This window comes from Staurois parvus, unplaced genomic scaffold, assembly GCF_062004578.1.
Source record: "Staurois parvus isolate SC_StPar_1 unplaced genomic scaffold, SC_StPar_1.0 ptg000230l, whole genome shotgun sequence".
Classification (NCBI taxonomy): domain Eukaryota; kingdom Metazoa; phylum Chordata; class Amphibia; order Anura; family Ranidae; genus Staurois; species Staurois parvus.
Window position 1 is genome coordinate 2,606,256 of NW_028318026.1, and position 17,139 is coordinate 2,623,394.

General features: G+C 45.4%; 1 protein-coding gene across 1 annotated transcript in view; it reads left to right on the forward strand.

Annotated features, from left to right (window-relative positions):
* The first annotated feature begins 7,212 nt into the window (after nucleotides 1-7,212).
* Nucleotides 7,213-17,139, forward strand: part of CUNH8orf88 (chromosome unknown C8orf88 homolog) — a 58,870-nt gene continuing 48,943 nt past the window's right edge. Inside the window, exons 1-3 of the mRNA XM_089679731.1 lie at nucleotides 7,213-7,285; nucleotides 11,754-11,850; nucleotides 13,394-13,500. Of these exons, the coding sequence (XP_089535857.1) occupies nucleotides 7,244-7,285; nucleotides 11,754-11,850; nucleotides 13,394-13,500 (246 nt within the window). The 5' untranslated portion in view covers nucleotides 7,213-7,243. The remainder of the gene's footprint in view (nucleotides 7,286-11,753; nucleotides 11,851-13,393; nucleotides 13,501-17,139) is intronic.

Sequence of the window (17,139 nt, forward strand, 5' to 3'; positions counted from 1 at the left end):
TCTTCCTTCTTCTTTTTTTTTTTTTTTTTTTTTTTTTTTTTTTGGCAACAAATACAAATGAGTATTGTTGCCAATATGCATAGCGCATAAAAGAAGAAAATATCTAATCCGATTCCAGAGACTGTTTGAACCTCTAAGGTGGGGGATTTCCTCATAAGGATAGGACTGAAGGCAACATTTTTTTTTAAGAATAAAATGGTCCCCAACAGGTGGTTTATCTTAAATTAATAGAGAAGATATCCTCCGTCTTTTGTTTGGGCATAATTCCCAACAAAACTCCCTCCTCGTAGGCCTGCCTTTTCGCAGGCTATCCCCTTTTCAGTCTATCATGAATGTTGCTGCCAGACTCTTCCACCTTGCTAACCGTTCAGTGTTGGCCTTGCCTCTCTGCCAATATTTACACTTGCTTCTGCTTGCCCAGTGGATTAAGTTCAAACTACTAACAACCACATACAAAGCCATCCACAACTCTGTTCTGAGCAACCTCACCAATCTTCTCTTTAAATATCACCTAAACCGTCCTCTTCGCCCCTCTCAAGAGCTCCTGCTCTCTTGCACCCTTGTCTCCTCCTCCCATGCTCGACCCCAGGACTTCTGCAGAGCCTCTTCCATTCACCCATCTGCTGGAACTCCCTACCCCAACCTGTCCAAATATCTGCTACTCTGTCCACTTTTAGACGATCCCAGCAATCTTATCAGGAAAGCCTATTCTGCCTTCACCTAATAACAAAATATTTTTTCTCCCTTCAGTTCTTCTCTGTTATTACATTTGGTTCCACCACCCTTCCCTATTAGATTGTAAGCTTCGAGGAGCAGGGCCCCCCTAACCCTGTTGTTTTGTATTTCAATGGTTTTTATTAATTTTAAACAGTATAAAACAGAGGCAACAAAACACGCCCACGCAGGGGCTATCAATTGCACCGATAGAAAATGCATAATAGAGCAGACAACGCTCTAATTCCAATAAGGCAAAACGTATGCCCACGTAGGGGCTATCAATGGCACATAGGTAACAATAACATCAGTGAAACTCAGATTATCGCAACTAAAGACAGCTGTCCACTGTCACATCAAAACAAACAGAAAAGGAAAGAAGAAAAGCAGAGAAGAAAGAAAGAGAAAAAAAAAAAAAAAACACACACCAGAGAGCAAGGGTCCATGAGCGCCAATACAAAACTCCATCACCTCCCTACACTGGCCGGGGGGAGCGTGGGAAAGGCATATTGCAACCATGGCTCCCATATTTTCAAAAATTTATGTTGAGAGTCGTTGCATATACTCGACATCTGTTCATTGAGCATCATAGTAGTCATACGATCCCGCACCCCCTGAAAAAGTACAAACGGACTCTTCCAGGCCTGGGCAATTGTCCTAGTGGCCGATAAAAACAAATAGGAAGCCAACCGCTGCTGACGAGCCAAGAGGCCCGGTATGGGGCAATGAAGCAAAGCATACCGAGCATCCCGGCGTATGGAGAGATGAAACAAAGTGAAAAGGAGGCCAAACACACGAGACCAAAAACGAACCAACCTCGGGCATGACCACCAGATATGCAGTACATCGCCACGATGGCCACAACCCCGAAAACATCGATCACTACAGGCAGGGTTAGCCTGGGCCAAACGAGCCGGCACCCAATACCAACGAAACAATACCTTATAGGCTGCTTCCAGCGTGGTTGTATTAAACGAACATTTAGCTATGAGGGACCAGGCTTTATTCCAGTCCTCCGGATCCACAGCCATTCCCAGGTCGCGTTCCCACTGAACTACATATGAAAGAGAAGTGTGCGACGAGCATCTGTTCAAAGCTGCGTAAAGAAGGGAGATAAGGCCCGGACGCTGCTGGCAAAGCCGTTCAAAGGCAGATGTCTGATATGGGAAAGCAGAAGTGGCCCTCAGCGAGAGTAGACAGTGCCGCAATTGAAGGTACCGAAAAAATTCCGCTGGGGGAACATCCCGAGACTCCCGGAGGACATTCCAGGTGGGAAAGGACCGAAAAATCAAAAGTGTCGCACCTGTGAGAAACCATGAGCCACCCACCAAGAAAATGCCCTCGGGTGATCTAGACCCGGCGGGAAAAGAGGGTTATTAACGATTGGAAGCAAGGGCAGGAAAGGTGACATCAGGCCACTGGAGTAACGTACCGAGTCCCAGACTCGTAGGCCATGGAGCAACATCGGACTCAGCGCCGTAGGGCGCAGGGCAGGGGGAAGCCATAGAAGTGTCGATAGTGCGATAGGGGCACAATTAGGCAGTTCCAGCAGGACCCAGAGAGGAACATCGGAGGAAGCGTGCAACATAGACAGCGGGGCAATTTGGCTCGCCTGATAATACTTAGTTACATTGGGTACCCCAAGGTGTGGAGTCTATGAGCAAAGAGCGTATTTCTAGAAACTCTGGGATGCTTATTGGCCCAGATAAAACGCATAAACTTCGCCTGAAGCAACCGAAGAAAATGAGGGGGAACCCGCACTGGGAGGGTGCGAAAATAATATAACAATTTCGGCAAGATGGTCATTTTCACTGAATGAACCCGTCCTATTTAAGACAGGTGCGGAAATTGCCAGGAATGCATAAGAGAAGATAAGGAGCTAAGCAAAGGATAATAATTTGCAGCAAAAAGGGAGTCATAGGTGGGGGTCAAGCGAATGCCCAAGTATTCAGGAGAAGAGGAAGCCCACCGGTAAGGGAAGTGGGATTGTAGGCGCGAAACCAAATCTGAAGCCAAAGTAATATTGAGAGCAACGGTTTTATCCAAATTAATACGTAGACCCGAGATCAAGGAAAAGCGCTCAAGAACCCGTTGCAAATTAGGAAGTGTCGTCAGAGGATTAGTAAGGGTCAAGAGGGCATCGTCCGCAAAGAGGCTCAGCTTAAACTCCTGTCCCGCGTATGGAACCCCCGATACATTGCAGTCGGTCCGGAGCGCTAAAGCCAGTGGCTCAAGCGCCAGGACAAAGAGCGCCGGGGACAGCGGGCAGCCCTGCCTCGTCCCTCGCCCAACAGGAAAGGGATCCGAGAAATACCCAGCGTATTTAACGGAAGCCGAAGGAAAGGAATACAAGGCTTGAATCCAAGAGAGAATAGAATCCCCGAAACCCCAGCGAGACAGCACAAACCGCAGATATTCCCAGGATAGAGAATCAAAAGCTTTATATATGTCCAAGGACAGTAAGAATCCTGGTATTTTCCGTTGTAGCAGAAAATGTATAAGATGGACCACCTTACGGACATTATCACCCGCCTGCCTCCCGGGGACGAACCCTACTTGGTCCCTGTGGACCAGGCTACACAAATATTTATTGATGCGAAAACTAAGGATCTTGCCCAATATTTTCAAGTCTTCATTAAGAAGAGAGATGGGCCGGAAGGCTTGCGGTTCCTGGACATCAGCGGTCGTCTTAGGAATCATAGAGATATGTGCCCTAAGTGCGTCCGGAGAGGGCAAGGAGCCCTGTCGTAACTCATTAAAGTAGGCAGCTAAAAAGGGCGCCAATAGGGCTGAGAATTTTTTATAATAGAGACCGGAGAAGCCGTCTGGACCTGGGGCCGCGGTGGACCGTAAAGATTTGATTGCTTGTAGCACTTCTGGTACGGTGACACCTGCGTTGAGGGCCACCTGTGCTGCCTCGGTTAATCCAGGAAGATGGAGGTCCTGAAAGAATGCCTCTGCCTGGGCCACAGGGAAGGGATCTGGGGCAGCATAGAGGCGCGAAAGGAAGTCCGAGAATCGGGAAACAATCTGCTGGGGATTAGAAGTACAGCCACCCGTGGAAAGTCGAAGCCGAATCGGTTTATGGGGTTTCCCCACAGAATTGAGTTTCCTGGCTAGCATGGGACCGGGCTTATTAGCACAGGAATAGAATTTATGTTTGGTCCAACGCAAGGCCCGTTCCGCCTCCGAAGAGGCAAGGAGGTCCAATTCTGTCGCCAGAGCGTCCCGAGCGCGTTTATGGGCCACGGATGGAGATGACTTCCAACGCGCATCCGCAGAGGCCAGGAGAGAATGAAGCTCCGAGAGTCGACGTTCCCGCTCCCGCTTCCGGACTGCAGCCAGCTGTATAACATGACCCCGCACCGTGGCCTTATGCGCTTCCCATAGGGGCACTGCTGAAGAGACCGATCCCGAGTTTTCCGTAAAGTATGTCCGTAAGAAGAATTCTATTTCTTGGCAGGTAGCCTGAGTGGTCAGTAAAGAGTCATTGATGCGCCAATGAAAAGGGCGTCGTTCTGACCCGGAAAGGGCAAGGAGGAGTACCAAAGGATCATGGTCTGACCAGGGTGAGGAGGGAATAGTTATCCGCCGGACCGAGGGGAGTTGCTGGACCTGCATGAATATATGATCAATTCTACAAAAACTGTCATGAGGGTTAGAATAGAATGTAAAGTCGCGTTCAGTTGGATGAAGTTCCCTCCAGACGTCCGCTAGCCCCGCCGTCCGCAAAAGAGAGCGCATACGTTCCTCCAGCACCAAGTCATGAGAGGGGGTCGCTCCTTGTGCGTAGCGCCTATCCAGTGTGGAATCTAAGGTAACATTCGAATCCCCCATAACAAGAAGAAGACCCTTAGAGTGTCGAGAAATAATGGTGCAAAGATGCGAAAAGAATTTATGCTGGAAACGGTTAGGCGCGTAGTAAGAGACAAAGGTAACCTCCTGGTCCCAGAGGGTGCCTTGCAGAAGCAAATACCTGCCCGTGGGGTCCGCTATATTCCGAGCACAGACAAAGGGGAGATTGCGTTTAAAAGCTATCAGAACACCCCGACGCTTCTCAGGAGCCGAGGCCGTGTAAAAGATGGGATAGTGAGGTGAAAGATAACGCGGAGCGGAGGACTGAGAAAACCTGGTCTCCTGTAGACATACCACATCAATTTGTTGCGACTTGAGGTGATGAAAAACTTTAGCCCGTTTCTGAGGCGAATTGAAGCCCTGAACATTTTGTGAATGTATTTTCAAAAGGGGTGAGGCCATGGCGGTATCAACGCAACACGCTCAGCAGAAAAAAGCCCAAAGCAGCCAGCAATTTCCACTCCCAATGGCGATCGGACCATGGCGTCCCGGAACCCTGCAGAAAACAAAAACAAAAAAAAACAGAGAAAAAGAGAAGAACAAAGAAAGGAAAAAAAGAAAGACACAAAAAATATACACAACAGTGCAATCGTGTCACACCAATGGTGACGTGCATCCTACACATGAAGGATACAGTTAGGGGTAACTCTACCACCGGACACATGGCTGCAAATGGAAACATCAAAACAGAAGCCCTCAGGGGGCAAAAAGGCAATGTACATAATAGAATATAGTAAATCTTAATAAACTAAAAGTCCCAGGAGCAGGAACCTCCGCGACAACCTCCCCATAGAAACCCGGAGAACCACAGGGGCCAACCCCCCTCCACCCAACCAGGCCCACCGGGTCAACCTCCCACCCCGGAGCCCAAGGGAACCATCACCCAATGCCACAAACGTAGACCCAAGCACCATCACATGGACCCAAAACAGGCTGCGGCAGCAAAAAGTCCCGATTCCTAAGTCCAGGAAGAGACCCCCCCCCTCCCCAACCCGGGATGAAACCCAAAAGGGCAAGCCGGAGCAGTCTCAACCTAGAATGTCGACAAACCGGGGAGGCCCTAAGGGCCAAACTCACGATCTCGTCAGGGTAGTCCCTCGGTGAGACGATATGTGGGAGTTCCAAGGCGCATCGTCAGCCTGGAGAAGAACAGGAAGGACTTGATCGCGAAGGGGTCTGAGGGAGAGCCCCCCTCCTGTTGGACGACCGCTCCCAGATGCGGCCCAGAGGGGGCGGCTTTGCCGAGGATCTAGATGAATGAGCCGGGCTCCGATCAGCAGCTTCCGGCGAGGGAAGATGTAGAGATTCTAGGAGAGAATGGGCCTCCTCCGGCGTAGCCACAGAATGACTGCGGCCCTGGTAGGTGAAGGTGAGGCGGAACGGAAAGCCCCAGGTATATTTAATTCTGTGTTTCACCAGGACCAAAGTGAAGGGCTTCAACTGGCGTCGCTTCTGGAGAGTGGTCTGAGAGAGGTCCGCGAAAAGCTGGTAGCGGTGCCCCTGGAAGCTAAGATCAGGGTTATTTCTGGCCGCCAAGAGGATAGTTTCCTTAGTGCGGTAATAAGTAAACTTGATGATAATGTCCCTCGGGGGCCCATCCGGTCGTCTGGGGCCCAAAGAACGATGTATGCGGTCAAATTCGAGCCGGTCAATGGGAATAGCGGGTGTCAGCTCCTGAAACAGAGCAGTAGCAGTGGAGGTAAGATCCATGACCGTTTCCGGAATACCCCTTAACCGCAAATTGCCACGGCGGGAACGGTTTTCGAAATCCTCAAGCCGCAGTAGTGCATCCGCCAATTCCTTCTTAAGGTCGCACAGGTCCTGTTCGTGAGTTTCAATGACTGTGGCCGCAGCGTCCATTTTATCTTCGAGATCATTCGTCCGATTGCCCAAATCCCGAATTTCCCGCGAAAGACGGTCGGCCAGCTTGGAGGTAGCGGAGGACAATTCTGATTGCAGCATACTTTTAAAGCGGCGCAGGAGCTCGGCATCCCGCAGGGATGGAATGTGCGACCGCCGGGATGGCTCGGGATCCAGGTCCTCCCCACTGCCAGGATCCATCTCACCTGCAGGTAGTGATGGCAGGGGACCCAAACTTGCAGCCAGGGCTTCAGCTGTTGTCCCGGGCGAAAATCGCGAATCCGCGGCCGGGGTCCTGGAAGCCTCCGGCGGCCGGCCCAAAATCGAGGCCGCGGCTTCACCAGCGATCTCCGGCGGGTAGGCCGCAACCTCCCGAACGGTCCGCCGGACGCTGGAGGTGCGGGGGGCCGGGGTTTTTTTCCCCATCAGGGTGCTGGAAGGACAGGGGGCCAGGGAGGAAGCGGAGGGACCCCCCCTGAGGGTCAGAAATCGGCCGATGTGGCCGAGACCGTAAATTAATAGGCAGCCATCCTGGCTGCTGCTCACGAGCGCAACCCTGTTGTTTTGAACTTGTATTGTCTCCCTTTTTATATTGTAAAGTGCCACGCAAATCGTTGTAAATCCTGTATAATCAGTCCTGGAGTTTAACTTTGAGTACCTTGCAGCTAAATAGTAAGCTTTTAATTTTATTATCACTCCCACATTCGTGTGGTCAAATTTGGGGGAAAAATTTCCCAGCAATTTTGTATAACTGAAATTTTGTTTGGTTTTCTTTTCAGAACCCCTGTTGCTGGTAAATTTTCAGGCTGAAATTATGGATTGCTGTAAAGAAGAGATAAACAATAACTACAGTTTGGTATGTGGTTGGTTTTTGTTTTGTTTTTTTTTGTTTTGTTTTCTTTGGTATGTGAAACTCAAAAAAAAATTTGAATATCGTGCAAAAGTTCATTTATTTCAGTAATGCAACTTAAAAGGTGAAACTAATATGAGATAGACTCATTACATGCAAAGCAAGATAGTTCAAGCTGTGATTTGTCATAATTGTGGTGATTATGGCTTACAGCTCATGAAAACCCCAAATCCACAATCTCAGAAAATGAGAATATTGTGAAAAGGTGCAATATTCTAGGCTCAGTGTCCCACTCTAATCAGCTAATTAAGCCATAACACCTGCAAAGGGTTCCTGAGCCTTTAACTGGTCTCTCAGTCTGGTTCAGTAGGAATCATAATCGTGGGAAAGACTGCTGGCCTGACAGTTGTGCAGAAAACTATTGACACCCTCCATAAGGAGGGAACGCCTCAAAAGGTAATTGCAAAAGAAGTTGGATGTTCCCAAAGTGCTGTATCAAAGCACATTATTAGAAAGTTATGTGAAAGGGAAACGTGTGGAAGAAAAAGTGCACCAGCAGCAGGGATGACCACAGCCTGGAGAGGATTGTCAGGAAAAGGCCATTCAAAAGTGTTGGGGACTTTCACAAGGAGTGGACTGGGGCTGGAGTCAGTGCATCAAGAGCCACCAAACACAGATGGATCCTGGACATGAGCTTCAAATGTCGTATTCCTCTTGTCAAGCCACTCCTGAACGGACAAACGTCAGAAGCGTCTTACCTGGGATAAAGAAAAACAGACCTGGTCTGTTGCTCAGTGGTCCAAAGTCCTCTCTTCTGATGAGAGCAACTTCTGCATCTAATTTGGAAACAAAGGACCCAAAGTATGAAGGAAGAATGGAGAGGCACACACTGCAAGATGCCTGAAGTCCAGTGTGAAGTTTTCACAGTCTGTGTTAATTTGGGGAGCCATGTCATCTGCTGGTGTTTGTCCACTGTGCTTCATTAAGTCCAGGGTCAACGCAGCCGTCTACCAGGGGATTTTGGAGCACTTCATGCTTCCTTCTGCAGACGAGCTTTATGGGGATGCTGACTTCATTTTCCAGCAGGACTTGGCACCTGCCCACACTGCCAAAACCTGGTTCAATGACTGTGCGATTACTGTGCTTGATTGGCCAGCAAACTCGCTTGACCTAAACCCCATAGAGAATCTATGGAGCATTGCTAAGAGAAAGATGAGACATGAGACCGAACAATGCAGAAGAGCTGAAGGCCGCTATTGAAGCATCCTAGTCTTCCATAACACCTCAGCAGTGCCACAGGCTGATAGCTTCCATGCCACGCCGCATTGAGGCAGTAATTGCTGCAAAAGGGGCCCAAACCAAGTACTGAGTACATATGCATGCTTATACTTTTCAGAGGTCTGATATTATTCTATGTACAATCCTTGTTTTATTGGTTGCATGTACTACTATAGTTTTCTGAGATTGTGAATTTTGGGGTTTTCATGAGCTGTAAGCCATAATCATCACAAATATGACATCACGGCTTGAACTATCTTGCTTTGCATGTAATGAGTCTGTCATATATTCGTTTCACCTTTAAGTTTCATTGTGTGTGTGTGTGTGTGTGTGTGTGTGTGTGTGTGTGTGTGTGTGTGTGTGTGTGTGTGTGTGTGTGTGTGTGTGTGTGTGTGTGTGTGTGTTCGTTCTTTCCCTTTTTTTTTTTTTAAAGCAGAGGCCCTAGAGCAGGGGTCTCCAAAGTATGGCCCTCCAGGTGTTGAACTGCAAGACTCCCAGAGGCATGATGACTTGTACTTCAACAGTTGGAGGGCCATAGTTTGGAGACCCCTGCCCTACAGCATAAAATGGTGTGTTGAAATTTCTGTTGCACAGTATTTGCACAGCGGTTTTGTCTTTTCAAACAATTTTTTGGGAAAATTATTTTTGCGCGTTAAAAAAAACCTGTATAATACCCAATTGTTTGAGTAAGTACATACCAAGCGTGACGCTTTAAAATTGCCCGTGCAACAAGCTACATAAATTTTGTTATCCACAGGGAATGCTTTAAAAGCCTTTTACAGGTTGCCATTTTAAATTTACACAGGAGATTTGGTACTAAAATAATTGCCCTCAATCTGACGTTTGTAGTGATGCCTCATGTGTGGTACGATTGTTTTTTATGTATGCATGCGGCACCAACTTTAATTTTTTATTTATTTACTTTTTTCTTCTTTTAATGTTATCACAGGGAATATAAATATCCCCTGTGATGGCAATAAGCAGTGACAGGTACTCTTTACTGAAAAATCTAGAGTTTAGAACTCCGATCTCTCCTCTGCCCTTCACAGCATCTTATCACACCAAGATCATTGTGATCAGATGCTTTACCAATTTAGAAATGGTGCTGTTTAAATCTGGTGGAACCAGAAGTAATGAATGCTAATTGCTTCTGGTTTAAGACCATAGAGATGATTGGAGCCGTTCCAGTCATCTCTTTGGGTAGTCAGCAAAAGCGCCAGCTGAACATATGGGTTCCCCAGTGAGATGGGAGAGTCTTAGAAAGCCTTCCGCTGCTTGTAAAAGCAATCCAGCGTCTAATTAGCCGCTAGGATTGCTTTTACAAGAAAGTCAACCACCACCTGAAAAAAAAACATGATGCCTGCAGTGACAGAGGCGACAAAGCTTGACCAACACAGACAGTAATAAGAGGAAAGAGCTATGAAGTACAAGGAGGGATAGGCCTGTACTAGGGAATTACCTTTACTGAAGTCATTACATTTGCTAGCAGGTTCACAGGCACATTGCATGTAATAAACATGCTTTATGAAACATGCTGCAGGTAAGCATTTACAATACCTGGAATTTTCTCTGCTTTTTACCTGCTATTTGTTGGGTTGTTGACAGGGTCTCTTAACACTAGAAGAAAGTGGTCCTTCTCCCAAGCATCTTCCCATTCTGGAAATGGTAACCTTTTTGCTTGTATGCCTGTGAGAATGGGTATATAATTTGATTTAGTGTTTCCATGCAGTATAGTTTTTGACACAGCAATAAACTGTACATGGGCCTAACGCCGATAACACATTGGATTACGGAATAAATTTGCAATATATTGCTGACAGTATGTTTCTGCTAACATGTAAAACTGGTAATGAATACACCTGATCCAGTAATGTTTGTTTTAGGTCAGGGGTCTCCAAACTGCAACGCAAGGGCCAGATGTGGCCCTTTGCTAGCCTTTAACCAGCCCTTAGGGCACTATTCCTAATGCTGACACCAAAAGTGGGGCATAATTCCCCAAACTGACACCAGCAATGGGACACTATTCTTTACACTAATATAAATGATGGGGCCCTATTCCATCTTCTAACATCAATGATGGGCCAATATTCCTTTGAGTAATAGCAATGATGGAGCACTCCTCCTCCTACTGACCACAGGCACTGCGCAACTGAACACCACACCTGAGACCTGTTTATTCTTACTGATATTGGCCCTGAGACTTTTCTACCCCCCCAGTGGCCACAGTCCAGCCCCCTAAAGTCTGAAGGACCGTAAACTGGCCCTTTGGAAAGTTTGGAGACCCCTGTTTTTAGGTCATTAGGTCATTTTTGGCACGTGAGGTTTTCCTAATCTATTTGGCTGCCTTTGGACTGCATCGATTGTTAAATGTGCTATGCATTTAAAAAAAACGCATGGCATGTTTTTAAATGCATCGTGTTTGGATTTTAGCACAATACATCTAAGGTGAATAGCTGGTTAAGGACACCATTGGGTTCTGGTTTTTAACAACCAGCTATTACTTGCAGGTACCAGCTCTGCTATTTGCTGGTTCAGTAGCCGGCAGTCACTGGCGTCCAATTGTATCTAAACCTGTGTTCCACCCCCTTACACACTGGATGCTCCAGCTCCTTTTTGCTTAAAGTCTTGTGCAGGAGATGCTACCACCGGAGGGGGGAGCAACTGGAAAGACTGGGTGGGACAGCTGAGAGCCTCAGCTCTGAGAATGTGAGGGGGGTGACCGGAAAGGCTCCTCCCACAAGAAGGAAGCAGAGTGGTTAATGGTGACCACTATGGGGTGGGGAAGGGGACATTGTATGTATCTGCTGATTATTAAGGATGCCAGCATGTGCATTAACAGTCATTCAGTGGTTAAGGAGGCCAGTGTATACCTGCTCCTTAACAACCCAGCATTTTTTTTTTTTTTTTTTTTGTCACGTGACCCCAAAAACTGATCCTAAGTGCATTTTTGGTGTGTTTTCCATTGACTTAAATGGAAGGTACATCTTCTTCCTTTTTTTTTTTTGCAAAGCACACCAAACATACTGCAGCATGCCGGGCTGTTCAAACCTCAGTGCAATTATGTTAATAGTCACCTGGGATTTAAAGGGGAATAGTTTTGATGTACTTTTGTGCTGGAAAGGTGCTCTCTGGTGCAGCAAAGGCGCACAAGTGTAACAGGGCCCTTTGACTGAATACATGTATGTTCTGTTTTTAGTGGTGCTCTATTGGCCAGCTGAATGGTATACTAAAGGATCCTGTGCTTTCTGAATCCCCTGAAACTCTACAAAACACCCCATCAAGCATCAAACAAGGTAAATGACTATTTAACAACTGTCTAAGTATTTCTTGGGATCTAATTTTTTTTTTTTTTTTTTTTGTAATGGAGATGTATTGGGTACATTAAAAAAACAAACCTATATATCCACCTCTGATGCTGCAGCTGTCCCACATCAGTTATAACTCAGAAAACTGAGTGATCACATGACTGCTGATTGCTCAGTTCTGTCTGCTCAGTGTGGAAAGCAGTGACTGTCAGTCAGCGCTCTGCTCTGTCCCTCCAGCGCTCACTGAGGGGTGGTGGGCAGGGAAGGGCACAACTGGATTTTGCGCCAGGATATCAGGAGCCAGCTGTCAGACAACTGGGTAGATCCATCCAGAGTCTGAAGCGTCCGTATGATCCTATGATGTCAGCTGTTAGCGTGAATTATTGGAAAATGGCTAGTTTGAATCATCATTCTTCAGATTCAACTACCAGCTGAGTTGCTCAGTTTCACAAATGCCTGCAGTTCAGGCATGCTATACAATCGCAATTTCAGTCACTTAATACTGTTGACCTCTAACTCCCCTATAATTGCTCATCTGCATAAAGGACCTCAAAAACAGCTTATTAGTGATTTTTATAATGCCCTGCTACTGCCCAGAGCGTTGGTTAATGTATGTAAATTTATACCAGCAGACATTAACACGTTGGTTGCAGAGGAATGGAAAGAAGCCCTGGAGGTTCCAAAGCTGGTCTCTCCCTGTCTCTGAGGGTGACCCACTCAAACCTATATCCTACATGGAGAAAAGTTACATTTTGTCCTTCCTACTCCCCCAGCTGCCCAGATATGGCTTTTCAGGCCCTACCTTTAACCAATTATTTTGGAACTGCCCAGACATACAGGCCTGCTGGTTCCACAAAGTTAATTCATGACCGAATGGGTTGTCAAGTTCCCCTAGATTCAAAGCCATATCTCCTGGGTATTACCAGTGAACGCTTCACTGAACATTATACGTTTATTGCAATGTCAGAACTACTATTTGATAGCCAACACACTGCTATGGTATTGCAAATGCCCTTTCCGCTCCTCAAAAAATAGCTTGATCTAGCTAACCATTCTTTACTATTTAACAAGCTTGTTTATTCCCATAGGGACAACCCCTGAAATTTGCCAGGGTCTGGTCCTTTTTGGACTCCTGGTACCTCTCAACTTGCTGGTATTTAAACACTCTGCCAAGTGTTCCCTTTTGTGCATACACTTGTCTATAAATGATACAAACTCATTGATTTATTTTACTATTCTTTCATGGATAAATACATTTCACATGTTACAACTAACTTAAACTACACTGCTGTAAAGAATCCAATAAATAAATATACCACTTGGCAGCTGCTTGTGTTCCCATATTAAATATACATAAATTGAGTACAGCGCTGCTGTCAACATAAACTTCAATAAAGAAATATTTACACATATATAAAGTTTGTTGATGACAGTGATACGCTTATCTACCTTTATTGATTTTGTTAAATTCTCCTTTTGTTATAGCATGATGCTTACCTTTTGTAAGATAAAGCTCTGTGTTTATCTACAGACAGGATTACCTACAGCAGAGATGTACTTATAGAGCTCTCAAGCTTGTCTGTGTGCAGACTGAAACCAAAATATTTGCCGGACCTCCCAGTTGTCCTTGAACGTCCAGTAAGTGTTCATGTGCTTCTCTGCTGTTTTATAGACAAAAGTTTGTTTTACTTTTTCTGTATCTAAATTTAAGTTATCTAATAGTTGTGCAGTGTTTGTTCAGATTCAGCGATTTTTTAAGACCAGAGAATAAATGTTCAGCTTGGAAATGGACTTCACTAGATGCATGCTTGTTCTGGTTAGTGTCTCACATATAGGGGTTAGACAAATAAATGGAAACCCTGCATGATTTGCAGGTGTGAAAGTGATGGCCTGTTTTGCATAAGTGATGTAACATTTCACTGCGTGACGAGACACCTAGCTAACAAGTGGGAAGCCTCACTTTTGTCATTAACTGCGTGCTCTGTTAGTAATACAGTCATATCAGAGCTTACTGAGCTACAAAGAGCAAATTATTGGTGCTGCTTAGCTGTTGCCTCTGACTGAAGTTGCCAATTTATTTGCCATGTTCTCCTAGATTGTAAGCTCGAAAGAGCAGGGCCCTCGAACCCTCGTGTATCACATTGTATTGTGTTCGTACTGTCGCATGTTCTGTCTCTCCCTTTGTAATGTACAGTGCTGAGCGAACTGTTGGTGCTTTATAAATACTGTATAATAATGTCATGAAGTACAGTATCAAAGGTTGTGACGGCATGTACAGTTTCCAGGAATATGTTGATTAGCATAAGTGCAGTCAACCTGGTCAACTGACCGAAAGAGACAAAAGGACATTGCACAGGATTGTGATCCAGAATAGGAAAACTGCTGCAAAAGTGACTGAGGAGCTCAATCTCAGTCCTGTTGGACCCACAAAATTTAACCAAAGCACCTCCCCCACAAGGCTGTAAAAAAATTATTTCTTTAATTATTTTTTACCATTTAATTTATTTAAAGGGCTCTTTCACATGACTGCTCCTCAGAGCAAAGCACCGTGTTCGGATTGTTCTTCGGAGAGCATTTGACAGCAGTGAGAAGGCATTTCGCCTGCTTTAACCCTACACTAGTGCTCCTGCATTGTATATTGTTGTGGGACACTTGCAGATCTGCGCCAGTCACTTGAATGAGTTGCATTCTATAAGGGGTACAATTCTTGCTGCAGCTGTAAAGCAAAATGCCACAGCGTGTGTAAACCCCCAACCTTTGCAACTAAAGGGAGTAGCAGTTGGAGGGTGGTGGAAAATGCAGCTCAAGGGCTCATTCACACATTTACTTTGGCTGTGTGGATAGATGGTTTGTTCATATGGCTGGAGCCACTTGTTAATACATGGGGATGCAGCGGCAGTATGAACATAACCACAGGTCCTATTTTGATGGTCCTAGAATAGATTGTAAGCTCTAACGAGCAGGGCTCTGTTTCCTCTTGTACCAAATTCTATTGTAACTGTAATGTCTACCCTCATTTTGTTAAGTGATGTGCAAACTGTTGGCTCTATATAAATCCTGTATAATAATAATGGGTGTGTGGGTGAGTAGCCTCAAATGGACACTGTCTGTGTTCAGGGATGTGCACCTGCGCCCACAGATCTGTGAAATTAGGACCTGTGACTGTGTTCATACAGCTGCAGCATCCCCATAGTATAACATAGGCTACCTGCACATAGACCGCTCCATCCACACTGCTGATTCCCACAGTACATTCCACAGCACCCATGTGATACCTCATTCATACACCGAGCAGAGCTTTATTAACTCAATACAGTTTTTTGTGCAGATGTGAGGCATTCCTATTGATCTAATCGTACCTTCTTGACCATGAACATGGTATGCATACATCACAAATGTCTTGTCAGACAAGCTGTGGGCTTTTCCAGATCGCTGCTGCCCCAGAGTGAAATCTGTTGCCGACTTTGTATTACTTTCAAAGCAAGAAAGTCCACATCCAGGAAGGTGTACCATTGTACATTGAAAGCCTTCTTCTTCTTTTTTTTTTTTTTTTTTTTTTTTTTTTCTTCACCTGATGTGAGGCTTCTAAATTTAATCCGTGACAGTATGTCGTAGAGTGCTTTTTGACTTTTCTCAAGCCTGGGTTGGAGATATCCTTTTGCTTTTGGTACCAGCAAAGGGCAGATTGCAGCCTTGGTCGCTCTGTTTTGCAGACCTATCGCTTCTCATTGCCCGGTAAAGCCTTTTGTATCGGGTGTCACAAAGATTGTTCCTTTGTCTCTATGGGACCTTAAATTGGTCTTGTCTGTTTTGCAGACGTTTCCTATGTGGCCTTCCAGAGAGATCCCCATGTTGCTCTTTACAGGCAAAGTTGTCTCTTTACAGGCAGTTGTCTCTTTGGTTGGCTATTACTTTAGCTCACAGGGTATCAGAATTGTCTGTGCTTTCCTGCAGGGAGTCTTTCCTGGTTCTTTACCAGAATAGGGTGGTATTAAGGCCTCAGTCCTCTGTTTATCCAAGTTTTTGTTACTTTGTACCACCTAAATCAGGACATGGTGTTACCATCTTTTTGTCATAATCCTAGAAATCTTGAGAAGGTGCTCCATTCTTTGAATGTGTTTGAATTTATCTAAAAATCTACAGCTTTGTTTTGACAGCCTGAGTTCCTGTTTGTCCTAGCTGAAGGTCCTTGTAAGGGTCATGCTGCCTTTCGATCTATTTTTTTTTTTAGGTGGATTTGTCAACTTATTTATCAGCCCTGAAGGGCTAAGTTCCTCCTTTACCAGTCAAGGCCCATTCTGTAGGATATCATTTTGTATATCCTACAGAAAATGCCACTTGCCTGATTTTGTTGTACTGGTTACAGTGTACAGCTGTAATACTTTTGAGTCCCTGACCCTGAACAAGTAGAACTCCTAAGCTGTGTTCTTGATCAGGGTTAGAGGCTCTGGATGTTTTGAAGCCATAGAATGCAATTACAATCCAAGTTTCCTCTGTTGTGTATTAAAGTGGAGTACTTGCCCCTGAGTAGTTGCCATATTCTGGAAGTATGCAAAGCATACATGCTCTCATCCAGCGATACAATGTTCGCACTCTTCCTGGTCACAATGTTGCCCTCATACTTTCATCTATCTTGTCCTGGTCGTTTTCCAGCCCAGCATCTTCTTTCGTTCTTTTTTTTCTTTGGCCATTTTACTGCCAATTTTTTAAAAGAAACCACCATCCAAATGAGATTTGAATTGCTCTTGCACCAAGTTCATATTGCCAGTTTACCTTGTACTGTGCATGCGCTATAGTCTTATTTATTTTAATTTTTTTTTTCTTTTGATAGCAGAAAGGGAAATGGATATCTTGATAGAAGGGCTAAAGCATATATTCTGCTATAAAATTATCACTACCTAACAACAATGAAGAAAAATATTAAAGGATAATGCCATCTTTCTGAGCATGTTTCCTGTTACAACCTTATTTAAGAAGTAACCTGAAGCATGATCAGATTCTGCAGCTCCCACCCTCAAACCACCACAACCCCTCTTAAGGAAACTGGTGGTGCTTCTCCCTGCGACTCCTGGTAAATTTGAAATCCATGAAGCTGTAAGTGGCTCTGTCCAAACAGCTGCATCATTAAGTCACAGGAATCTGTGAATGAGAGGTTTTGATTGCTGTGGTGGTAAAAAAAGGAACACCTAGGTCTCCTAGGTGTTCCACAAGTGTAGTGACATCACCACAGTCATAGGTCATTGACATTTCTTCTAGCCCCTTAACTTAAGGCTCAAC